Source organism: Stegostoma tigrinum, chromosome 16 (genome assembly GCF_030684315.1).
Source record: "Stegostoma tigrinum isolate sSteTig4 chromosome 16, sSteTig4.hap1, whole genome shotgun sequence".
NCBI classification, from domain to species: domain Eukaryota; kingdom Metazoa; phylum Chordata; class Chondrichthyes; order Orectolobiformes; family Stegostomatidae; genus Stegostoma; species Stegostoma tigrinum.
This window is the reverse complement of record NC_081369.1, coordinates 57,586,991-57,613,753: the sequence shown is the minus strand read 5'-3', so window position 1 is coordinate 57,613,753 and position 26,763 is coordinate 57,586,991. Positions and strand designations below refer to the sequence as shown.

Below are 26,763 nucleotides of genomic sequence, written 5' to 3'. Positions count from 1 at the left end.
TAGAGTCACCATAGTGCAGGAGGAGACCCTTGAGCCCATTCAATCCTCTGTAAACTGTAGTTCTGCGGGTAATATGACTGCTTCTATACCACAAGGTTCTGGGTTCAAGACCCACTCCAGGAGTGAAGTACAGAAATCAAGGCTGATACATCAGTGTAAGTGGAGAAGGAGTATTGTACAGCTGGAGCTTCACTGAGGTCCATCAACCTGCTGGGGCGGATGTGTGAAAATTTGTGTGGGGGAGCTAAACAGTTACTCTAGATGTTCCAACCAACACGCATCACTGAAGCATCAACATAAAAAATTGATTATATGGTCATATACTTATATAACCTCATGATTAGGGGAGGTAATGGTCTAGTGGTATTATCACCACATCATAAACCCTTAGAACCTGGGTTCAAAACCTGCCACGATGGAATTTGAACGCATTGTTTTAAAAACAAATATGCAAAATCTAATGATGACCAGGAAACCGTCGCCAATTGTCAGGGAAAACCCATGTGGTTCACTGCCGCTCTTTAATGAGGGAAATCATAGAGTCAGAGTCATTCAGCACAGAACCAGACTCTTCGGTCCAACCAGTCCATGCCTAACATAATCCCAAACTAAATTAGTCCCTGCTGTTGGCTCATATCTCATCAAACCTTTCCTATTCACATACTTATCCAAATGTCTTTTACATGTGGTAATTGTACCCGCATCCACCACATACTCAGGAAATTCACTCGGCACATGAACCATCCTCTGTGTTAAAAAATTGCTCCTCATGTCTTTTTTAAATCTCCCTCCTCTCATCTTAAAAATGTGCCCCGTAGTCTTGAAATCCCCCATCCTAGGGAAAAGACAACTACGATTATCTCTATCTATACCCCTCATTGTTGTATAAACTTCTATAAGGTCACCTCTCAGTCCCCCACATTCCAGTGAAATATGTCCTAACCTATCCAGCCTTACTTTATAACTCAAACCTTCCATACCTGGTAACATCCTGGTAAATATTACTGAGCCTTCTCCAACTTAATAATATCCTCCTTATAACTGTGTGGCCAGAGCTGGACACAGTACTCTAAAGGAGCTTTCACCAATGGCCTGTACAACCTCAACATGGCTTCTCAACTCCTATACTCAAAGGGCTGAGCAATGGAGGCAAGTATGCGAAATGCCTTTTTAACCATCCTGCCTAATTGTATAATCCCTAATGGGCTTCAGATCAGTATGACAGGTCGGCACAACATCAAGGGCCGAAGGACCTGTACTGTGCTGTAATGTTCTTTGCTCCATCTCTGTTTGTTGTGCCAAAATGCAATACCTCGCATTGATCCAGATTGAACTCCATCTGCCATTTTTCAGCACATTGACCCATTTGATCAGGACCCCTTTGTAAACTTAGAGAACATTCTTCACTGTCTCCAGTGTGTCGTTCTTACTTGGTCAGGCCTACATGTGACTGCAGACCCTTGGCATTGCTCTCTGGGCAATAGGAATGGGCAATGAACACTGGCCTGGCCATCAATGCCCTCATCCCGTGAATGAACTAAAGTAAAAACATATAGTTGCTTCAGTTATAAAAGCATTGATTGAATATGGATATTAATTTGTCATGTCTACACATCAAAAATGGAATTCATTCCAGTTCTCACTCCAGCCAGTCTCATTCCCCAATTGGACGAGGGCAGGAAAACTGATATCATTTAGAATCTGTTCTCATGGTCAATCATAAGAGCCATCATAGGAAAACCCAGTGTGGTTGTCAAAGTGAGAGTGTGAAACATATCTCAGAGGTTGAGTATTAAGGTACTGGATAGTCACAGCTTACTTGTGGGCTGATGGGGACCATGGTTCAGCAAAGTTCCATAACAGAAGTATGATCTCTGATGGGGAGTTGGTGCAGTGGTAATGTTACTAGATTGGGGGATCTAGAACTCCAATCCAGTGTTGTGTGGACATGAATTCAATTCCATCAAGCCAGATGGTGAAACTTGAATTAAAAAATGTGGAATTAAAAATATTTCAGTCCAATGGCAACCGTGTGACCACTGCTGCTTGTTATTTAAAAACTCATCTAGTTTACTAATGTCCTTCAGAGCTTCATCCTTACCTGTTCAGGCTGACATGTGACTCCAGATCCACAGCAATGTGGTTGACTCTTAACTGCCCTCTAGACAATTAAGGATGGGTAATAGACAATCATGTCCATGAATAAATACATTTTAAAATTACCTTCATATCATCCTTTAATTATACATCAATATCCATTCTCCAAGCTCAGTATGTTGTCCCACAAATGGCCAGGCCCAGCATCCTGATCGTCTTTTGATCATTTTTTTTTAAAACTGCAAAATACTTTTTAGTGTAAAGCAGCCAGAATGTAAATTCTTAACAAAAGATCTCCCCTTCAATTGTGTTGCACTATTTTGAATGCTCCACCACTCTGTCCCACCATACATCCAACGCGTCAGCATCAACTCTAATTCTGTCATTTAACCCATTTATGAGATTCATCTTGTGAATTGCTGGTCCCTTCTTAAAATACATCAAAGCTTTGTGTCACATTTGCAGCCATTATATTCTCTATTTCCAAATTCCCCTGGTAGCACCAATTAAGTTCTTTAAGTGGTAAATTAATGCTAATTTAAAGGGCTCAGCTCACCACCTCGCTGATCAGCTGCCACATCAGCAGGCAGGAAGGGTGGAGGAAGATGACCTGCCAACCAAGCAATGACCTCCAATTGCCACAATTGGAAACATGAACGGAGCCACGGGGGTAGTCTGTGTCAGCTGCTCCATGCCCCTGCTACTGACCTCCCTCAATCCCACTTCCGCACAACCCTCACTCTGCAAGGTGGAGGTAAAAAGGTCTTGCCTTCTGAATCTCCTGAGGCACAGGCCTTGGCTGTTGAGCTTTAGGGCCCAGAAGCTCCCCAGATCTGACTGGCCAACAGGTTCTGCGTGGTTGAGGCCTGCAATAGATTGAGACACTCGTCCTGCTCGCCTGTCAGGTCTCAGTGAGCTGATTGGCCAGCGATCTAGTGAGTTTCCTGTCACCAATAGAGGGCAGTCAAATAGTCACCACCCAACACACATAAAACAAAAGAAGAATAAGTATATACCCCAATCTTAAACTTCCCAACAAGTTTCCTGTCCAGGCTACACAGGAAACTCTACCTCAATTTTAGCTAAAAATCCTTTGTGAAGAATCTTAGCCAAATATAAATTTTAAAAATATATAGCATCCATGTCCATTACATCAGTTTAATTCTGTCAGTGCAGTTTCTTTTCCCTTATCCTTTCATGTCTTGTGGGTAAAGCTAGCATTTGCTGCCCGTCACTAATTGCCCTGAAGCGGAGTGCTTGCTCGGCCATTTCAGGGGACAGATAAGAGTTGATCACATGACTTCGGGTCTGGAGTCACACACAAGCTACACTGGAAAGGAATGGCAGATTCCGTTCCCTCTGGGACATTAGTGAACCTGATGGAATTTCATAACAATTGATAATAGCTTCATGGTCACCATCAGGGAGGCTAGCTATCAATTCTAGGTTTATTAATCAAATGTAAATTCTGTGCTCCTGAAACAATAGCCTGGACCTGTAAGTCACTAGCCTAGTGATGGTATCATCATCCTTTGCATTTTGTGGAGAGATCATCATAATTTTCAAAGGAAAGCAGGGATTGAATGCAGGGAAAACATATTTTTATCTGAAAGGCTTTGATACAGTGGAAGCAATTATCCCAAGATGCTTCAAAGGCAGGGTGAATCCTAATTTTGGGAACAGAGATAGCAATTTGTTTTATGGACGAGGAAGTTGATTATCAAAGGAACACGAGGAGGACATTAAGCCTGTCGAGCTGATTTGCCTCCCTAACCTGTTCTTCCTCTCACCTATCCCCTCCTCACACCTCAAGCTGCACCTCCATTTCCTACCTACTAACGTCATCCCGCCCCCTTGACCTGTCTGTCCTCCCCGGACTGACCTATCCCCTTCCTACCTCCACACTTGTACTCTCCTCTCCACCTATCTTCTCCTCCATTCACCTACGGTCCGCCTCCCCCTCTTCCCGATTTATTTCAGAATCCTCTCCCCATCCCCCTCCTCTGATGAAGGGCTGAGGCCTGAAACGTCAGCTTTTGTGTTCCTAAGACGCTGCTTGGCCTGCTGCGTTCATCCAGCTTCACATTTTGTCATCTCGGATTCTCCAGCATCTGCAGTTCCCATTATCTCTGATCCTAAATGAATCTTGTCTCATTTGCCAGAATTTGGTCCACTTCCCTCTAAAACCTTCCTATTCATATACCCAACGAGATGCCATTTAAATGTTGTAATTGTATCAAACTCTACAACTTCCTCTGGCAGCTCATTCTATCATCGCACCACCCTCTGTGTGAAAAAGTTGCCTCTTAGGTCCCTTTTAAATCTTACCCCTCTCATCTTAAACTTATGACCTCTAGTTTTGGACTCCCCTGGCCTAGGGAAAAGACAATGAATATTCGCCCTATCCATGCCCCTCATGATTTTACAAACTTTCTAAGGTCACATCCATAAGTCTCCAACGATCCAAGGAGAACAGGCCCTGCCTATTGAACCTCTCCCTACCGCTCAAACATTTCAACCTGCCAATGTTCTTGTCAATATTTTCTGAACCCTTTCAAGTTCCCTAACATCTTTCCTAAAGCAGAGGACCAGAATTGAATGCAGTATTCCAAAAGTGGTCAAACTAGTGTCCTGTACAGCTACAACATGACCTCCCAACTCCTACACTTAAACACCTGGAACCAAAGATGGGTAATATACAGAACACCCTGTCACAGCACCCAATTGACAGAACTTCAAACTGCTTGTGTCTAAGTTTCTTGAAATATCTCTCCCCGTGTCTCTCTGAGCAAGGCGAACAAGAACAGCAAACAAGAGCATTAATATATAATTGTAAGAACAGGCAAACAACATTGGCTTGAACACATTCCCACTCTGTGGCAGTCCTGGCTTCACCATCATTTCGTCATGTGCACACAGACCTGGAGGCTGATAGAAAATACACAAATGAAAGAAACAATAATGCTTAAACTTATAAATAAGTGACATCATCTCTAGCAAGTCTAATAACCTCATAATAAAGCACATTGAACTTTCGACCTTACTAAGATGATTAAATCTAAGAATCAAAATGTTGTGACATCACTGTTTGGATTGGGGGGTGCTGGGGTATCTTGCTATGCTTAACTAAGTTGTTGCTGGTCCCAACATTACAATGTCTATTGGCTGTAAACTACTATGGGGCACCTGAGGTTATGAAGCACACTGGAAAGATGCAATTTCTTTCTTTTAACTGTCAAGTCAAAGAGCTGTCTGTCTCAGGGCATGCAGGGCTCGTGGCAAAGTTTCATATCACTTCTCCATCATTAGCTGCTCCAACGAGACTGCGAAGGACCCTGAAGTTATCAGCAAGCCCAGATTCACATAGCTTCAGAACACCACCACTGGCAATGGGCTGATGGGAAGGCTTTCAGGAAAATGAAAATTATGAGCACCCCTCGCTGAGGAAGCACCTCTTTGAGAGACCGAGGGGCTTCTGTTGGTGCTACATATGTCAAAGCTGTCAGGAGCAGAACTCATCCACATAGGTCCTCACCAATCAACATGGAGAGAGCTTTCCTCAGACAGAGAAGTGAACACTCTGGATCAGTGTAGCCAGATAAATGCGACACTACTCCGCTCCTCCGACAGAAGGAACCATTATAGCTGTCCCCCTTGCATTAAATATCAGCCCAGGGACTCTGCTAAGAAACCTATTCCCCTTTGCTCTTGAGGTGCTTCCCTTGAACACCCCACCAGTAACAATATACGCCATTTGTTTCTGACACTGAACTGATATTTACATGTTCAGATTCAGTGAGGTAACATCAATTCAGAATACATGGAAAACAGATTTTGTAATTGATGTATCAGGCTAAAGACCTTTTATCTTCCCTCTGTTTCTCTAATCTTTTAACACTATAAATAAACAAGAGAATTGTTTTCTTCCCTTTTTCATGTCTGTAAAATGGATAGCATGCCACCCTGTGCTGCTGTGACTGTCTAATCTGAACTGCAGCGTTACAATATTAGACCTAGCTGAGTGAAGACACACTGATAGCGTGCAACCCAAGTGAGCGCTGAAAACAGCAATGTTATTCGAATGGGGTTTAGAAACTTCAATGAGAAGCCACAGAGTAGGACAGCATTCAGGTCGAACAGAGCAGGAATTATGTTAGTTTACCCAAAGAGTGATGAGCCTGTGGAATTCATTACCACAGGAAGTTGTTGAAGCCAAAACACTGAATGTATTCAAGAAGCCACTAGATATAGCACTTGGAGCGAATGGGATGGAAGGTTATGGGGAGAAAGCAGGATGAGGCTACTGAGTTGGACGATCAGCTATGATTGTGATGAATGGTGGAGCAGGATCAAAGGGTCGAATGGCCTCTTCCTGCTCCTATCTTCTACTTTTCTATGTTTCAGCGAAAGTCACCAAACCTACATTATAATTTGGATTATACACTCAAACCAGGTTTTCACTTATCACCCGATATTGACTCTACGCATTGCAAACACCTCGAATTTGAAATTCTCCTGCTCCCTCCAACTCTCTGAGCTTGCTGTACTCTTTCAATTTTAGCCTGATCAATGTCTCTGATTATCTGCAACATACCATCAGCAGCTTTGGCTCCTAATGTCCACTTGTGAAGCTCTCCCCATCTCTCTCTCTCTCCACTTTTGAGACCTTTTTTTAAAATCTACCCCTTTTATCAAATCTTCAGTTATCTTTGGTCCTAATAATGACTGACGTGATTGAATGTGAAATTTCATCTAACAGTGGAGGCCTCCTCTCTCTGGAGAGCTGGGGCGGGGTTGGGGTAGATTTCTTCTCTCGGACTTGGTTGAGTTTTTTGAGGAAGTAACCAAAATGATTGATGAGGACAAAGCTGCAGACATTGTTTGTTCAGACTTTAGTAAAGCCTTTGATACGTTTGCGTGTGATAGACTAATAGTAAAGTTCGACCACATGGGATTCATGGTGGGCTTATCAATTGGATACAACATTGGCTTTACTGTAGAAGATAGAGGGAGGCGTCCTACGAACCGTAGGTTTTACAGAGATCGGTGCTGAGTCCACTTTTGCTTGTAATTTATAGAAGTAATTTGGATGAGAATGTAGGAGATATAGTTAGTAAGTGCGGGAATGACACTAAAATTGGTGATGTACTGGACAGTGAAGAAGGTTACCTAAGATTACAAATACATGTTGATCAATTGGGTCAATGGACTGAGGAGTGGCAGATAGAGTTTAATTTGGATAAATGTGAGGCATTGAATTTTGGGAAAACAAACAAGGGGAGGACTTATACATTTAACAGTAGGGCCCCAGATAGTGTTGTAGAAGAGGGAGATCAAGAGGATCAGGTATATAATTCCTTGAAATTTGCACCACAACTGGACAGGGGTATTAAGAACACATTTAGCGCACTTGCCTTCAATTGTTCTGGCCTTTGGGTATAGGAGTTGGGACATTGAGATTGTGCAAAGGCCTCTTCAAGAGTACTGTGTGCATTTCTGATTGCCCTGTTAGAAGAAGAATATTATTAAACTGGACAGGAGTCAGAAGATATTTACCAGAAAGTTGCCAGGAATGGAAGTTTTGAGTTATAAAAATGGGCTGGGAATATTTTCACTTGAATGTAGGAGGTTGAGGGTTGACCTTACAGAAGTTTCGAAAATCATCAGAGGCATAAATAAGGTGAATAGCAAAAATCTTTTTCCTAAGTTGGGGGTGTTCAAAACTGGGGAGCATATTTTTAAGCTGAGAAAAGAAAGATTTAAAAAGGGGCATCTTTTTTAACTCAGAAAGTGGTTCATGTATGAAATGAATTGCCAGAACAACTGGTGGATGCATGTACAGTTACAATGTTTAAAAGATGTTTGGTTGAACAGAAAGGTTTGGAGAGAAATGGGTCAAATGCAGGCAAGTAGGGCTAGTTTAGTTTGGGAACATTGTTGGCTTGGGCGACTGGGAGTGAAGAGTCCGTTTCTGTGCTCTCTGAGGTAAGAGTTGAAAGCTATGCCTCAGAGGGCTCCTCTTGATTTAAAACACATTGTATTTCCTACATATGTGAGATTGCTGAGAGCCAATAGCTGACAGCTCTCTGACTGGAATGGCAACACTGCGAACCAGCTCACTGTCCATGATAGGACAGTGTGCACAATACGGGGCCAATTAATAGTCCACATCCGGGTAAATATCTGTCCTGGATTACCTCCCAGAAACTTACCCTTGCCCTCTCCCTCCACTTGGCCCTGACACAGAAACATAGAAAATAGAAGCAGGAGTAGACCATTCAGCCCTTCAAGCTTTCTCCACTATTCATTATGATCATGGCTGATCATCTAACTCAGTAGCCTGTTCCTGTTCTTCCAACCCCACCCATATCGTTTGATCCCATTAACTCCAAGTACTACGTCCAAATCCTTCTTGAAACTGAGACCTCTTAGGATCTGTGTAAATACTGTCTCCGCAAACAGCTCTGAAGGTGGATGCAAGTGATTTTGGTGATGAGTGAGATCTATGTTTGAGCTGAAAACTCCCCAGGATGTAACTGAGTTGCTTCAACCCAAAATTGCTCTGGTGAAGAGGATGGCATCATTGGTGAAAATCACCATTGCTCCCACCCACTGCTGCCAGAATCTGGTAGCTCTCCTTCATTTCCTCATCTCCCATCAGGCAAACTATCCAATTTCAAACCACAGCACCAAGATTCTGAGTCCTCCCCATTTTGGGAAATATTCTTTTAATGATTACAGCGAGGCTTCCTGAAGTGGGTTTGCAAGAGGAAATTTTGGGCTGGCAAGGTCACAGGCAGCAATCGCCAACTCCCTTCCCCTTACTCTTAAAGGTCCTCTCATCCACTCATGGAGAGTTTATAACAATCTTCAAGCTTCAAAATGGTGTCACAATGGCGACATGTATGGTAATCATTGGTTTACAGCCTGGTCTGAAGATAGTTGGGATGATGCTCCCTCAGACATTAAACTGTCTTGAGTTCATAGAAGAAAAAACATCTTTCCCCTCAGAATCTTGTTTCCGCTGAACAAACAGAAAACATCAATGGAGGACTGGAATCCACAACAGCAGACATTAGTATCGATCCTCACTAACTGGACTTATGCGTTAGCAATAGAACAAGAAAAGCAAATTTCTGGTTCTGACAAAGGGTCACTGGACCTGAAACATTAACTCTCATTTCTCTCCATGGATGCTGCCAGACCTACTGAGCTTTCCCAGCAATTTCTGTTTTTCTTTCTGATTCTTCCAGTCACCCATCTTTTGACTGACAATGTCCACTGGGAGTGCGAGATTTACCAAGCAATTTTCCTTTCACGTTTGTAATTTGAACTCCACATTCAGTCTAGAACTAGTGCAGCAAAGGTCAGAAATTTAGAAATGGACAACACTGTTTAATTGAAGGACTAAATCTGGATGTATAGTTGAGATTCAGATCTCATCATTCTTGAAGAGAGGAATGGACTGCAGAAGACATATATAAAACTCTTTTTTCACCAGATCCAAGTTCTTAAAGACAGATGGAAGGTATGTGTAAATGTGCATTTGTATGTGTGAGAGAAAGAGAGACAGAGAGACAGAGGAAGAGGGAGAGAGAGAAAGAGAGAGAGAGAGAGAGAGATCGAGAGAGGCAGAATGCTGAGCGTTGCCGCATCACACAGTTAATGAAATCCTCCTCTCTTTCATTGATTTGTCTATCCATACCCTGAAATGTTTGGGTCATACATTTTATGAAATAGCAGTTTGTTTTTTGCATTAAGATAAGCAAATGTTAAGAAACCAGTTCTCAAACATACGGAATAAGCATATTTTTAAAAGTATCCTATCAAAGTGCTCTTTCATTCCCCATCCCAAGCATTTGATTAGATTTTCTTTTTCCAATTAAAAATGCTTCAAACACTCACATGGCTATTTTGTAACTCATTGCATCCAATTAAACCTCCCTTTCATCTACAGCATCAAGATGAGGACCCAGCCATTACATCACACTGTCTGGGATTTTAATTTTCATTTTGAAGGCAAAAAAGAAAAACTCACAACAGTTCCTTTTCAAAGCATCTAATGATGAAAACATTGTATGTGGTGCCGACATCACCTTTTTATTCCAACATCTCCGAGATGATTAGGGGCTCACCATTTGGACAATTATATAGCCAAAGAGCCTTTCTCAGAATTCAGCACTGGACGCTAATTAAGAGCGATGACATGGGGGTGGGGGGGGGGGGGGGGGAACGGTGATGTCACCCATCCAACTGAACCCACCAGCACACTGCCAACCTGTCAGGGCTAATTCTGTGGCAGACACAAGTGATGAGAGTGAACAGGGAGGGGGAAGAAAAGGGAGCTTACTTCAAAGGCGAGTGTCTCATTAGTCGGGCCTGCCGAGTACAGGCTCTCTGGTGTGTTGAACGACCGCTGGTAGCGGAACACAGCTCCCCCAAAGTTGAACTGCCCTGGCCAGTCGACTGTCCAGTCCCCTGTTAGATGGTATTTGTCCTGCAGGCTGCGCACCGCCAAATAGCTTGTTGAGATCTCTAGCTCCTGCACATGAATGCTCCGAGCCCCAGCTGGTACCGCGACAACAAGGTAGTACTCTGTAAAAACAAAAAGAGAAGAAGTAATCGATGAGGAACAGAAAGAAAGCATTTGCCAAATGGAATATAAAGCAATGATCGATTTATACAGCAATCTGGTCAGGTTCCATCTGGAACAGCGTGTTCAGACATACTCAGGAAGGATAGGTATTTTAGTCAAGTGGCTCAGATGTGATAGGGTGTGCCACTGAAATAGGTGGGACTTGAACTTGTGCCTCCTAGTCCAGAGGACTACCACTGCACCACAAATAACATTAAAGTCAGGAAGGATATATTAGCCTTGGAGGGACTGCAGTGAAGATTCAGTCAATGATCCCAACTCTACAAGGGTTAAGAGATAACAAGGTGTAGAGCTGGATGTACACAGCAAGCCAAGCAGCATCAGAGGAGCAGGAAAGCTAATGTTTCAGGCCTATATGAGTCACCAAGCAGTATAGATTTTGCTGGCACTTCTTGAATATAGAAGTGATCTATTTGAGGTGCTTAAGGTAATTAAAGGACTTGCTGGACAGGATCAATATAGTTAATTCCGCTGTTGGGCAATTGTGGAATGAGGGGACCCCAACACTCTTATGAGATTTAGTCCTTTCGGGGACGATATCACAAAAAATGTCTTCACAAAAAGAGTAGTGAAAATCTGGGACTCTCTCGCTGAAGAAATGTTCAATGGTTTTCCCCTGTTTGTATGATCTTGGGTTAGATTGACATTCACGGCAATCAGGCCACTTAAATGCTAAAAGCAAAGACCCAGTTTGAGAATGAACTGAGGATTATCAATTCCATTAGACTCTTGATTCTGAGAAGTGTATTGTTTGTTCTGATTCTCTTAAAATAATTTCAAATTTTCACAGATCCCCATGGTTTTATTTTATCTCAAGTCTGTATACTGTAAGTTGGAAACTCAGAGACTTCCAAAATGCCAAGCAGCATAGATCAAGTCATAAAAAGCACATTGAGTAGTGTTTATCTTTGATGCTGCTCAGCTTGTCAAAGTCAGGGTTGGAAGATGTTAAGAACATGGAACTCTGAGATCTGAATGCATAATCAGCACCTTTTTAACTGAATGCAGACTGATCGGAGAATGATCCCAGGAATTAAAGTGTTAAGTTATGAGGAAAAATTCGATTGAACTTACATACAGCCCCTTGCTAACAGCTAACAGAGAGGCAGTGGTCAGTCACAGGTTGATAACCTAGGGAATCGGGCCAATGATCTGGGATCATGGGCTTGAATCGCACATGGTGAGATTTAAATTTCACAATGAAGTTGAATACAATTGGTAAATCTGGAATGAAAAGGGGGCCCAAATATTTTCCACCAACACATTAAAAAGTAAGCAGGTGTTAAGAGGTGAAGGGGATTCTGTTAGGGACATCAAGAATGACATATATATTGAAACACAATGCTGGAATAACGAATCAGTTCTTTTCTCCAGTGTTTACGGAAGACAAAAATTCCCTGAATGAAAGATATTGAAGGCAATGCTCAAGTCAAAGCTGAAAGGGAGGAGGAATAGAAATAATGGGAACTGTAGATGCTGGAGAATCCAAGATAACAAAGTGTGAAGCTGGATGAACACAGCAGGCCAAGCAGCATCTCAGGAGCACAAAAGCTGACGTTTCGGGCCTAGACCCTTCTTCATCAGAGACTCCACACCTCCTCCCTCACCCCCATCCCAGGCCCCAAGATGACTTTCCACATCAAGCAGATGTTCACCTGCACATCTGCCAATGTGGTATACTGCATCCGCTGTACCACTGAGCCAGCATGCCACCTGGGATTGGATTGCACCATGGCAAATGGCACAAATGGCTTCCTCTACATTGGGCAACCAAGCGGAGGCTTGGGGACCACTTTGCAGAACACCTACGCCCGGTTCACAATAAACAACTGCACGACCCAGTCACAAACCATTTTAAGTCCGCCTCCCATTCCTTAGATGACATGTTCATCCTGGGTCTCCTGCAGTGCCATAATGATGCCATCTGAAGGTTGCAGGAACAGCAACTCATATTCCACTTGGGAACCCTGCAGCCCAATGGTATCAATGTGGATTTTACAAGCTTCAAAATCTCCCCTCCCCCCACTGCATTCCAAAAGCAGCCCAGCTCATCCCCGCCTCCCTAACCTGTTCTTCGTCTCACCTATCCCCTCGTCCCACCTCAAGCCCCACCTCCATATCCGACCTACTAACCTCATCCCGCCTCCTTGACCTGTCCGTCCTCCCCGGATTGACCTACCCCCTCCCTACCTCCCCACCTAGACTCTCCTCTCCACCTCTCTTCTCCTCTATCCATCTTTGGTCCACCTCCCCCTCTCTCCCTATTTATTCCAGAACCCTCTCCCCGTCCCCCTTTTCTGATGAAAGGTCTAGGACCGAAAAGTCAGCTTTTGTGCTCCTGAGATGCTGCTTGGCCTGCTGTGTTCATCCAGCTCCACACTTTGTTATCTGGGACTCTCCAGCATCTGCAGTTCCCATTATCTCTGAACACTGAAAGAGGCCTTTCCACTTTCATGACATGAATCAGAAATATTCTCAGGATTAAAAGGACCTAGGAATTCACATGCATCGATATTTGAAAGTGGCAGCTCACACTCGGAATATTAAGCAAAGCATATCATGTTTGAGGCTTCGTGAACATTAGTATTGACTACAACAGCAGAAAGGTTGTGCTAAACCTACACAGAACTCTGGCTAGCCCATAGCAAGAGTATTGTTCCCAGTTCTGGTCAGAGCATTTTGGGAAAGATATGAATGTCCTTGAGAAGATGCACAAGAGAGTTACTAGACAGTTTCCAGGAATAAGAAATCTCAGTTACAAGATTAAGTTGGAAAGGCTAGGGTTGTTCTCCCTGGAGCATCAAAGTTTGAGAGGAGATTTGTTACAGATATATAAGATTATGACAAGTTTACATAAAGTAGACATTAGCGGACCATACAAAAATTAAGGGAACCTGATGAAGATTTTAAGCAAGAGACCCATCGGTTTATAAGGAAACACTTTTCCACACAGTGAGTGGCATTGATTTAGAACTCACTTCCTATAAGGACAGAGGAAGCAAAACCAATCTATGGTTTGAAATTGGAATTCCAATTGCCACTTGAAGGAGACAAATTTGTTGATCTATGAGGACTAAGCCAGGGAGTAGGCTGATTCATAGAATGTTCACAGGGCCGAAAGAGGCCATTTTGCCCAAGTCTGCCCTAGCTCCCCAAAGAGCATCCCACCCTCACCCACCACCCCTCTCCTATCCCATTAACCTCACATTTTCCATGGTAGATCCACCTAACCTGCGCAACTTTGGGCTGAGGGAGGAAAGCGAAGCACCCAGAAGAAACCTACAAAGACACGGGGAGAAGGTGCAAACTCCACACAGACTTGAATCAAGCCTGGTGCTTTGAGGCAGCAGTGCTAACCACTGAGCCAGCATGCCACCTGGGACTGGATTGCACCATGGCAAATGGCACAAACACAATGAGCTGAATGGCCTCCCCTGTGCTGTAAAAACTATCACAGTAACAGATAGATGAATGCCTGGTGTAGTGCTCCAGTAGGCTTTGTTTCTGATATACTTGCCATTTGCCCGGTGCTGTTGATGGTACTGTCCTCTGAAGAACTTGCAGGTTGAATTATTTCCGTTGCATACTCCACAAGCATCCACAACAGCCTTTGAGCCCAGAACATGGTCACATCCCACTGCCTGAGGGAATATTTCACCAATTACACTTCAGTCAATCACCTTAGCACCAGTTGGGATTCCTACCTCAGGGCTTTCTGTTGTGTATAGCTCTGCTAATCACGGTCTTAGACTGTGCTTAGCAGCAATTACGGGAGCCCTACCCACATTACATTCAACACCCATCCTGCATCACAATGTTTGCCAGCATTTGCAGTCAGTCAAACAATGTCTTGGCTCCTGGCAATATTTCTCAAGAAGAGGAAAGGCACATTAAAGGGTGAGAGACATGTAGCTTTGTAAGCATGTATGAAACTCTGAATCTGCTTGTCTTCTCAACCACTATACAACATGAGCACCATCTGTGCATTTAAGGTTATCTCACATTCCACAAGCGTGTGGCAGAGTTCACTGAGGTAGCAACGCTTTGCTCCATGTGTTACTTATGTGCTTTCTTTTCTCCAACAGACAGAGGGTGTCCGTTGATAGCCGGAACCCAAGGGAGTTGAGCCCTTCAAATTTTGACATTCTAAATTTAAATCCCATGACTCGACTGGAATCTACGGTCAGGATTTACTGAGACTGAACCTGCTGACCTTGAGCAGGGTTACAAGTAGGAGGAAGGTTGGAGAGAAAGATGAGCTGGGATTGCTCTATTTACTTTTGGATGTTAAAGCAACTGGAGTGGTTTCACAAACTGAAATGGTGCAGTTAAAGGAGGGCTTAAATCAAAGAAAAAGGAGGAGATAGAAGACAACACTCTATTTATGAAAGCACGAGTTATGTATTTTACCTCACAAATGCCATCAATGCACACATCGAATTTGCTCTCTACACAGCGAGTTCCATCTTTCACTTTGTTAGACATGGCAAAGAAGAAGTCAAAATCTTCAGCTATGCAATACAACTTGCAAATATCTTCATCTGGAAATAGAAAATGCGAGATTGTGCCACTTGAAGACATGCCACAGGGTGGTTTACAGAGGCTGTATTTATCTAACCATCATCAATTAAAGGCGTGTCAGTTTGTGCCAGCTTTTTTATGTACCTCATTAAGCAATGACAGGGAGAGACACAAGACAGACGTGTTAGTCACTGGGCTCCATGTCAGCTTGATCCACAGACTTATCCTCCAGGCGCTTCTGATAAGACATTTTTAAACAGTAGTAAACAACAGCTTGAATCTGTCAGTTCAAGCGCTCGAGCAATAGAATCCAAGGCACCAGCACCAACCAAGAACTCATACTTAATTGCCACAAAGACATTACTGCATAAACCTCCTCTTCTGGCACTTGCTGTTTCCATTGCCTGCAATTTCTGGAATATTTTGCAGCGTTTACAACACAGGACATGGGCATTCATTCCAAATGCTTCATGCTTGTGTTTGTGCTCCTGCCCCCCTTCAATCACCCCATCTACAAGATCCTTTCATTGCTTTTTCCTGCATTCTTTTGTCCCCTTAAAGACATCCATAGTATTCTCAACCATTCTACACAAAGAAATAAAATCAAGAAACTTTGGACATACTCAGTAGTTCTGGCAACAGCTACAGATTGAGAAGCAAAGTTAAACATTTAGGACTATATCATTTGATAAGGAGAGGTGGTGGCATACTGGTATTGTCACAGGATCAGTTAAGCCAAGGCTATTGCTCTGTGAGTATAGGTTGAAGCCTCACTGAGGGAAATAGTTAAAAAGCTGGTTTAATGGTAAGCATATAAACACTGTTGATTGCCATTTAGAGAAGGCAATCTTTGATTTATTATTGTCGTACATACCTAGATCAGACCATACAAAGTGCATTAGGGTAATAGAACAGTGAGGAATGCAATGTTAGGGCTGCAGAGAAGGTGCACAAAGTGTGAAGTTAATATCAATTTTAAAATTCGGCGCAACATCGAGGGCCGAAGGGCCTGTTCTGCGCTGTATTGTTCTATGTTCTATGTCCTAGAGGTCCACTCAGAAGTCTAATAACAACTAGAAAGAAGCAGTTCTTGAACCTGTTGGTCTGTGTTTAAGTGTTTGGATCTCCTGCCTGATGGAAAAAGTTGGAAGAGATTATAACTGGTGTGGGAGTGGTCTTGGTTAATGTTGGCTGCCTCCCTGAGGCAGCAGGAAGTGTAGATCGAGTAAATGGATGGAAGGTTGGCTTTCGTGATGGGTTAGGCTGTGTTCACAACTTTCTGTAGCTTCTTATGGTCCTGGGCACAGCAAATCTGCCCTCCTTACCTGGCTTGTCCTTCATTTAACTACATACCCACAGCTATGTGGTTGGCTCCTAACTGGCCTTTGGATAGGAGCAGTTAAGTGGTGGTCTGGCCAGCAACCTCCCATGAATGAATACATTTAAAAAATAAGAGTGCAGCTCAGATGGGGATGGGACACAGTTCAAGCATGATCTCACTGAATGGTGGCATAAGATCATGGAGTTACTCTTCTTACCTCTCCTTGCTGGGAGTTATGGGCCCAACAGGCTCAAGATGCATTGAGCAGGCACAGGCATGAGCCAAAGAAAAAATGGTAAATACCATCCGGAAATGAATAGGCCCTTTCGAAAGGGGAGCAGTGAAGGGTCATGTTTAATTTAGGGGGGTGGTGTAACATGGTAACATTGAATTCATCAAAAACTTCCATCAAAACTTTCCACCCCATATTCCTGGAAAGTTTCCAAGGAAAATTAGGCAGGGTGTGTAATATAAGGTCATTAGATATCACTCAAAATTCAAATTACACACAGCAAACAACTGATGTTTTAGTGAATGAGTCATTCACCAAGGGATGGATGTTGGTGACCTAATAGCAATGTAAATAAACTGGTAACCCAGTGGTTCAGGTTAATGTTCTGGGACTGCAGGTTCACATCCTTTCATGGCAGCTGGTAGAATCTAAACTTACTCTCAGTAATGGTGACCATGACAACATTTGTGACGTTATTAAAAGTCCATCACTAATGTCCTTCAGGGAAGGAAATCTGCCACTCTCACCTGGTCTGGCCTATGTGTGGCTCCAGACCCAACTGCCCTCTGAAATGGCCAAGCAAGCCATTCTGTTATACCAATCGCTACAAAGTCTCAAAGAAATGAAACCATATGGATCACCTGGCATTGACCTGGGCATGGGAGAAGATAACAGCAGAAACAGCCTGCCAATGCTGCAAAGTCCTCCTCACTAACATCTGGGGGTTAGTGCCAAAACTGGGAGAGCTGTCTCACTGACTAGTCAAGCAACAGCCTGACATAGTCACACTCACAGAATCAGACCTTACAGACAACGTCCCAGACACCACCATCACCCTTCCTGGATATGTCTTGTCCCACCGGCAGGACTGACCCAGCACAGGGGGCGGTACAGTGGGATTCAGTCGGGAGGGTGTTGCTCTGGGAGCCCTCAACCTTGATTCTGGACCCCATGAAGTCTCATGGCTTCAGGTTAAACATGGACAAGAAATCTTCCTGCTGTATACCACATACTATCCTCTCTCAGCTGATAAATCAGTATTCCTTAATAAAGCTCTTGTCAGGCCACATTTGGAATATCACGTGCAGTTTTGGGCCCCATATTTCAGCAAGGATGTACTGACCCTGGAGTTCGGTTCAGAGAAGGTTCACAAGAGTGGTCCCAGGAATGGAAAGCTTAATGTATGAGGAATATTTGAGGACTCTGGGACTATACTCATTGGAGTTTAGAAGGATGAGGAGGGATGTAATTGAAATTTACAGAATACTGAATGGCCTGGACAGAATGGGCATGGGAAGATGCTTCATTGGTAAAGGCCATAGCTGCAAGACTGGTGGTGAGGGAACCAACAGGAGGGAAAAACATACTCGACCTCATCATTACTCAGCAGTTGCATCTGTCCATGACAGCATCAGTAAGAGTGACCATCACACAGTCCTTGTGGAGATGAAATCCTGCCTTCACATTGAGAATAACGTCCATCGTGTTTTGTGGCACTATCACCATGCTAAATGCAACAGGCTTCACACAGATCTATCATCTCAAGGCTGGGCACCCATGAGGCGCTGTGGGCCATCAACAGTAGCAGAATTGTCAATCACCTTAGCTCCAGGACATCTCTGCAGGAGTTCCCCAGGGTAGTGTCCTCAGCTCAACCATCTTCAGCTGCTTCATTAATGACCTTCCCTTCATCATAAGGTCAGAAGTGGGGATGTTCGCCAATGATTGCAGCATGTTCAGCACCATTGACGACTCCTCAGATACTGAAGCAGTCTGTGTCCCACATACAACCAGATCTAAAAAATATCCAGCCTCGAGCTGATAAGTGGCAAGTGACCTTCACGCCACAAAAATGCCAGGATCTGACTATCACCAATAAGAGATATTCTCACCACTGTCCTTTGACTCTCAACAGTGTAACCATCACCAACTCCCCCACTATCAAAATCCTGGGCGTTATTATTGACCAGAGACTCAACTGGACTCACCACATAAACACAGTAGCTACAAGCACAGGCCTGAAGCTGGGAATACTGTGGCAAGTAACTCACCTCCTGACTCCTCAAAACCTGTCCACCATCTACAAAGCACAAGTCAGGAGTGTGATGGAATACCCCCACTTGCCTGGATGAGTGCAGCCCCAACAACACGCAAGAAGCTTGACACCATCCAGGGCAAAGCAGCCTGCCTGATTGGCACCACATCCACAAGCGTTCACTCCCACTGACACTCAGTAGCAGTGTGTGCTATCTACAAGGTGCACTGCAGAAATTCACCATTGACCCTCAGACAGCACCTTCGAAACCCACGACCAATTCCATCTAGAAGGACAAGGGCAGCGGGTACATGGAAACACCAGAATCTCCACGTTCCCCTCCAAGCCACTCACTATCCTGACTAGCAAATATATCACTGTTCCATCGGGGTCGTTGGGTCAAAATCCTGGAATTCCTTCACCAACAGCATTGTGGGTCAACCTACAGCAGGAGGACTGCAGCAGTTTAAGAACGCAGCTCACCACCATCTTCTCAAGGGGCAACTAGGGATAGGCAATAAATGCTGGCCAGCCAGCGACACCCACATTCCACAAAATGAATAGGAAAAAAATTCTGGTTCACTACTGGCCTTTAGGAAAGGAAATCTGCTATCCTTGCCCATGTGACTACCAACCCCACAGTAATGTACTGGACTCTTGACTAGCTTCTGAAACAGCTCAGCAAGCCACTCAAGTTTAAAGGCAGTTAGGAATGAACATCAAAGAACTCCCACATCTCATGAAAGACCAATTAAAATATAGCTCCTAAGACTACGTAACACATATTTGTGATATAGCTTTCATTGTGCATTGTAAAATAAACACAAATAACATTCAGACAAATGGTGCTTGTCAGCAAGTTGTATGCTGGATGCCAAAGGAGGTGTGCTTCCATGTTGATCAATAAAAGAACAAAGAACAATGCAAAATAGGATCAGGCCCTTCGGCCCTCCAAATCTGCAGCAACACATTTTGCTGTTCCATACTAAAGCTGCATTCACTGACAGGATCTGTATCCCTCTGTTCCTTTCCTATTCATGTATTTGTCCAGGTATTTCTTCAACGCTGCTATTGTGTCTGCTTTCACCATCCCCTCTGGCAACACACTCCAAGCACTCACCATCCTTTGTGCGAAAAACTTGTCCCACACCTTGAACCTATGTCCCCTAGTAATTGACACTTCCACCCTGGAAAAGAGATTCATACTTTCCACTCTATCCGTGCCGTTCACAATCTTATAGACTTCTACCCGGTCATCCCTCAACCTCCTGTGTTCCAGTGTGATTCAAATTGTCTCGCTCTCTTTACATTATCCATATGTCTCTTTTAAGTGCATAGCCTTTTGAAAGCTACAATTCCTCATAGCTAAAATCTTCCATACCTGGCAACACCCTGGTAAACTTTTTCTGTACCACCTCCAAAGCTTCCTTATCCTTTTGGTAGTGTGGTGACCGGAACTGCACCCTATATTCTAAGTGTGGCCGAACTAAAGTTCTATAAAGCTGCAGCATAAATTGTCTATCCCTGTACTCAATGCCCTTTCCAATAAAGGCAAACATGCCATAGGCCTTTTTTACCACCTTATCTATCTGCACTGCCACTTTCAGTGTTCTGTGTATCTGCACATCCAGATCCCTCTGCATGTCAATACTCCTAAGGATTCTGCCCTTCACTGTATAATTTCCACCTGTACTTGACCTTCCAAAATGCATCATCTCACATTTGTTCAGATTAAACTCCCTCTGCCATTTTTCTGCCCATGCCTCCAACCAATCTAGATCCTTCTGTATCAACTGACAATTCCTCCAGACTACCCTCAACTCCACCAATCATTTTATCGCCTGCAAACTTACAAATTAAACTAGCTACATATTCTTCCAAATCATTTATGTATACCACCAACAGCAGAGGTCCCAGATCCCTGTGGAACACCACTGGTCACAACCCTCCATTCTGAAAAGCATCCTTCCACTGCTACTCTCTGTCTTTTATGGCTAAGCCAGTTCTGTATCTATTTTGTCAGCTCGCTCCTGCTATCATGTGACTTCATCTTTTGTGGCATTCTGCCATGACGGGCTTTGTCAAAGGCTTTACTGAAGTCGGTGTGGGCAACATCAACCCCTTTTCCCTCATCAATCATCTTCATCACCTCCTCCAAAATCTCAATCAAGTCAGTGAGGCACGACCTCCTCCACGCAAATCCATGCGCTCTATCGTTAATAAGCGAAAAGCATAAATTACCAATACATAGTGAATTTATGCAGTGCCTTTCAAATGCTTAGAAATTCTTAAAGCGCTTCATAGCTAAGTTGATACTTTTGAAGTGTCATGACCGCTGTGATTTTGAGAAAGTGACATGAGGCTCAGTAACCAGTGGACACAGCTTTAAGATAACTGGCAAACAAGTTGAAGAGAGGGGGATTTTTTATATGGACAAGTGATTCATTGTTGCGCAAGTTATTCAAAAGATTTGTGGAAAGTAATGCAATTGTAGCTTTCAAAAGGCTCTGCACTTAAAAGGTCCATATGGATAATGTAAAGAGAGTGAGACAATTTTGACCACGCTTTCAGGCGAGCCAGCAAGGAAAGGATGGGCCAAATGGTCTTTTCTGCTCTTATCTAAATAAAATGTTAAAAGGTTTGCACTGCGTGTGTGTGTGTGCTGACACGTCTGCTGGGAATAGCTATTGCCAATTCCTACACAGAAGGTCTCACTTATGTGCAAAGCACATTGCAGGCAGTGTGCACCATTCAGAAAGGAATCAATAAATTTCCAAAGCAGACTAATCCCCATCATCACCGGTACATGCCTGAAATGTTAGAAGTGAAATTCCAAGTTCCCTTTGAAGTGCATTCAACTCATTGTACAGTGAAGATGGCAGCACAAGTACTTAGAGCAAAAGGAGAAAAATTGTTCTTCATTCAGCGAGACTGAATCTCTTCAATTCCCAAAGGAAATTGTCTTTCCACCCCAACACATTGTGATGTGCTGATTCTCTCTGCCCTGTGAGTGATGTCAGACTCAAAAGCATAATGTTTGATTCCTGCTCTCCCTTGTCAAGCTTCAACTTTCATCCAAAGAACAAACACTGGTGACAGATGTCAGAAACATGGAAACGTAGAAGATAGGAGCATGAGGAGGCCATTTGGCCCTTCAAGAGTGGTCCAACATTCATCATGATCATGGCTGATTGTCCAATTCAACAGCCTAATCCTGCTTTCCCGCCATAACCTTTGATCCCATTTGTCCCAAGTGCTATATCTAGCCACCTCTTGAATGCATTCAATGTTCTGGCATCAACTACTTCCTGTGGTAATGAATTCCACAGGCTCATAATGCTTTGGGTGAAGAAATGTCTCCTCATCTCCGCCCTAAATGATCTACTTTGAATCCTCATACTGTGACCCCTGGTTTTGGACATACCCACCATTGGGAACATCCTCCCTGATCTCCCCGTGCAGTTCTGTCAGAATTTTCTAAGTCTTTACAAGACCACTCTCATTCGTCCAAACTCCAACAAAAACAATTCTAATCTATTCAATCTCTCCTCATACATCAGACCTGCCATCCCCGGACTCAGCTTGGTAAACGTTTGTTGCACTCCCTAGAGAGCAAGGGCATCTTTCTTTGGAAAAGGGGACCAAAACCGCACGCAATATTCCAGGTGTGGTGTAACCAAGGCCCTGTATAACTGCAACAACACATCCCTGCTCCTGTACTCAAAACCTCTCACAATGAAGGCCAACATACCATTTGCCTTCTTTACCGCCTGCTGCACCTGCATGTTTACTTTTAGTGACTGGTGCACATGGACACCCAGGTCCCATTGCAGAGTCCCCTCTCCCAATTTACAGCCATTCAGGTAGTAATCTTTCTTCTTGCTTCCAAAGTGAATAACCTCAAATTTATCCAAATGATTTGCCCACTTACCCAAGCTATCAAGATCATGCTGAAGGATCTCTGCATCCTCGTCACTGTTCACCCTCCCACCCAACTTGGTATCATCTGCTAACTTGGCAATGTTACAGTTTGTTCCCTCATCCAAATCATTAATATATATTGTCAATATCTGGTGAGCTCATACCAATCCCTATGGCACCCCACTAGTTACTGATTGCCAATTTGAAAAGGACCCATTATTTCCTACTCTTTGTTTCCTCTTGGTCAATCAGTTTTCTCTCCATCTCAATACACTTTCCCCAATCCCATGTGCTTTAATCTCGCACATTAGTCTCTTGTGTGAGACTTTGTCAAACACTTTCTGAAAGTCCAAATATACTACATTGACTGGCTCCCTGTTGTCAACTTTACATAGAATATAGAACATAGAAGAGTACAGCACAGAACAGGCCCTTCAGCCCACAATGTTGTGCCGACCATTGATCCTCATGTATGCACCCTCAAATTTCTGTGACCATATACATGTCCAGCAGTCTCTTAAATGACCCCAATGACCTTGCTTCCACAACTGCTGCTGGCAACGCATTCCATGCTCTCACAACTCTCTGCGTAAAGAACCTGCCTCTGACATCCCCTCTATACTTTCCACCAACCAGCTTAAAACTATGACCCCTCGTGCTAGCCATTTCTGCCCTGGGAAATAGTCTCTGGCTATCAACTCTATCTATGCCTCTCATTATCTTGTATACCTCAATTAGGTCCCCTCTCCTCCTCCTTTTCTCCAATGAAAAGAGACCGAGCTCAGTCAACCTCTCTTCATAAGATAAGCCCTCCAGTCCAGGCAGCATCCTGGTAAACCTCCTCTGAACCCTCTCCAAAGCATCCACATCTTTCCTATAATAGGGCGACCAGAACTGGACGCAGTATTCCAAGTGCGGTCTAACCAAAGTTTTACAGAGCTGCAACAAGATCTCACGACTCTTAAACTCAATCCCCCTGTTAATGAAAGCCAAAACACCATATGCTTTCTTAACAACCCTGTCCACTTGGGTGGCCATTTTAAGGGATCTATGTATCTGCACACCAAGATCCCTCTGTTCCTCCACGCTGCCAAGAATCCTATCCTTAATCCTGCACTCAGCTTTCAAATTCAACCTTCCAAAATGCATCACCTCGCATTTATCCAGGTTGAACTCCATCTGCCACCTCTCAGCCCATCTCTGCATCCTGTCAATGTCCCGCTGCAGCCTACAACAGCCCTCTACACTGTCAACGACACCTCCGACCTTTGTGTCGTCTGCAAACCTGCTGACCCATCCTTCAATTCCCTCGTCCAAGTCATTAATAAAAATTACAAACAGTAGAGGCCCAAGGACAGAGCCCTGTGGAACTCCACTCACCACTGACTTCCAGGCAGAATATTTTCCTTCTACTACCACTCGCTGTCTTCTGTTGGCCAGCCAATTCTGTATCCAAGCAGCTAAGTTCCCCTGTATCCCATTCCTCCTGACCTTCTGAATGAGCCTACCATGGGGAACCTTATCAAATGCCTTACTGAAGTCCATATACACCACATCCACAGCTCGACCCTCATCAACTTTTCTAGTCACATCCTCAAAAAACTCGATAAGGTTTGTAAGGCATGACCTACCCCTCACAAAGCCGTGTTGACTGTATTTGATCAAGCCATGCTCTTCCAGATGGTCATAAATCTTATCCCTCAGAATCCTTTCTAACACCTTGCAAACGACCGACGTGAGACTTACCGGTCTATAATTGCCGGGGATTTCCCTATTTCCTTTCTTGAAGAGAGGAATTACATTTGCCTCTCTCCAGTCCTCAGGTACGACTCCAGTGGAGAGCGAGGATGCAAAGATCTTCACAAGTGGTGAAGCAATTGCATTTCTCGCTTCCCAAAGCAACCGAGGACAAATCTGATCCGGGCCTGGCGACTTGTCAATCTTAAATCTGCATAGAATTTCAACAGCTTTATCAAACATGATTTCCCCTTCATAAATTCATGCTTACTCTGTCTGATCCTGCTAAATGCTCCACTATAAAGTCCTTGATAACGGTTTCGAGAATTATCCCCACTACCGATATTAGGCTCACCGGTCTATAATTCCGTTTTCTCTCTGCTTCCCTTTTTAAATATTGGAGCGACATTAGCTACGCTCCAATCTGCAGGGACTGTTCCAGAGTCTATAGAATCCTGGAAGATAACCACCTTTACATCTATTATTTTGAGAGCTATTTCCTTAAGTACTCTGGGATGTAGATTATCAAGCACTGGGGATATATCTGCCTTCAATCCCATCAATTTTCCCAGCAGCACTTCTCTACTAAAATGATCCCCCTCAATTCTTACCTCTCACTAAATCTTACATTCTCCAACATTTCTGGTATCTGATTTGTGCCGTCTTTTGTGAAAATAGAACCAAAGTATGTATTCAGTTGCTCAGCCATTTCCTTGTCCCCTATTATACATTCCCTTGTTTCTGTTTGTAGGGCCCTACATTTGTCTTTACCTATAGAAACTCTTAATGTCAATCTTTATGTTCCCTGCAAGCTTATTTTTGTAATGCATTTTTGCCTTCTTAATCAATCCCTGGGTCCTTCTTTGCTGAATTCTAAACTGCTTCCAATCCTCAGACATATTATTATTCTTGGCCAATCTGTATGTTTCTTTCTTGAATCGGATACTATTGCCAATTTCCTTTGTAAGCCATGGATTGGCCCTCTTATCCATTTTGTTTTTGTGACAGGCAGTAATAAAGTGTTGTTGCAGTTTCCCATGCATTCCTTGAATGTTTGCCAATCCACTGTCATCTCTCCTCGGTCTATCAAGGTCAACTCATTCCTTGTAAATGTGCTCCTGAGATGCTGCTGGGCCTGCTGTGTTCATCCAGCCTCACATTTTATTACCTTGTAAATTCATAGTTTCCTTTTTTAAGATTCAGCACCCCAGTCTCTGAATCAATTACCTCTCTCTCCACCTTGATAAAAAAAGTTCTAACATGTTATGATTGCTCTTCCCAAGGAGTCTTGCACAGCTAGATTGGCCATGATCCTCTTCTCATGACACTGCACCTAGTCTAAAATGACCTGTTCTCTAATTGGTACTTCCGCATATTGGTCAAGAAAACTATTCTGTGTACGCTCCAAGAATTCCTCCTCTACGGCATTGTGGCTAATTTGATTTGCCCAGTCTATGTGCAGATCAAAATCATCCATGATCACCGATATTCCCTTGTTGCATGCATCTCTAAATTCCTGTTTAATACCATTCCCAACATCATTACTGCTGTTTGAGCATCTATATGCCCACAAATATCTTTTGCCCCTTGGATTTCTCAACTCAACCCATATAGACTCCGCATTGTCATAGCTAATGCCCTTTCTCACTACTGTGTTAATTTCTTCTTTAACCAGCAATGCCAATCTACCATCTTTTCCTTTTTGCTGTCCTTCCTAAATACTGAATACCCCAGCTCCTGGTTTCCCTGCAGCCATGTCTCCATAATCCCAATTATATCGTACCTCTTTACATCTATCTGCGTGATTAGTTCATCTAACTTATTGCAAATGCTCCACGCACTTCAACTTCACTTACCCACACTCTCCCCGTAGCCCTTAATTCCTTGTGAGATCAAGAATGTATCAATCTCTGCCTTGAAGACATTTAACGTCCTGGCCTCCACTGCGCTCCGTGGCACTGTTTAGCATTGTTTGTCTTGTTTTTATTTTTTTCAATAGCCCTATCTGAATCTTGTTCTTGGTTTCCCTGCCTATCAGTTTTCTTATTTCCTTTTCTACCTTTTGTTTTTGTCCTTGCTCCCTCCTTTTCTGACTCCTTACATAGGTTCCCATCCCCCTGATGTATTAGTTTAAAACCTCCCCAACCGCACGAGCAAACATTCCCCCTAGGAAATCAGTCCCAGTCCTGCCCAGGTTGTACAGCTCCCACCTTCCCCAAAGGCAGTCGCAATGCCCCAGGAAT

The 26,763-nt window shown here is 43.6% G+C and overlaps 1 protein-coding gene across 2 annotated transcripts in view; it reads right to left on the bottom strand.

Annotated features, from left to right (window-relative positions):
* adamts18 (ADAM metallopeptidase with thrombospondin type 1 motif, 18) overlaps positions 1 to 26,763 on the bottom strand; it is a 290,884-nt gene that overhangs the window by 79,770 nt on the left and 184,351 nt on the right. Inside the window, exons 14-16 of one of the 2 annotated variants that reach the window (XM_048547165.2) lie at positions 15,164 to 15,294; positions 14,271 to 14,394; positions 10,448 to 10,692 (exon numbers count right to left, since the gene is read on the bottom strand). In XM_048547165.2, the coding sequence (XP_048403122.1) occupies positions 10,448 to 10,692; positions 14,271 to 14,394; positions 15,164 to 15,294 (500 nt within the window). The remainder of the gene's footprint in view (positions 1 to 10,447; positions 10,693 to 14,270; positions 14,395 to 15,163; positions 15,295 to 26,763) is intronic. The other variant, XM_048547166.2, reaches the window with a different exon arrangement.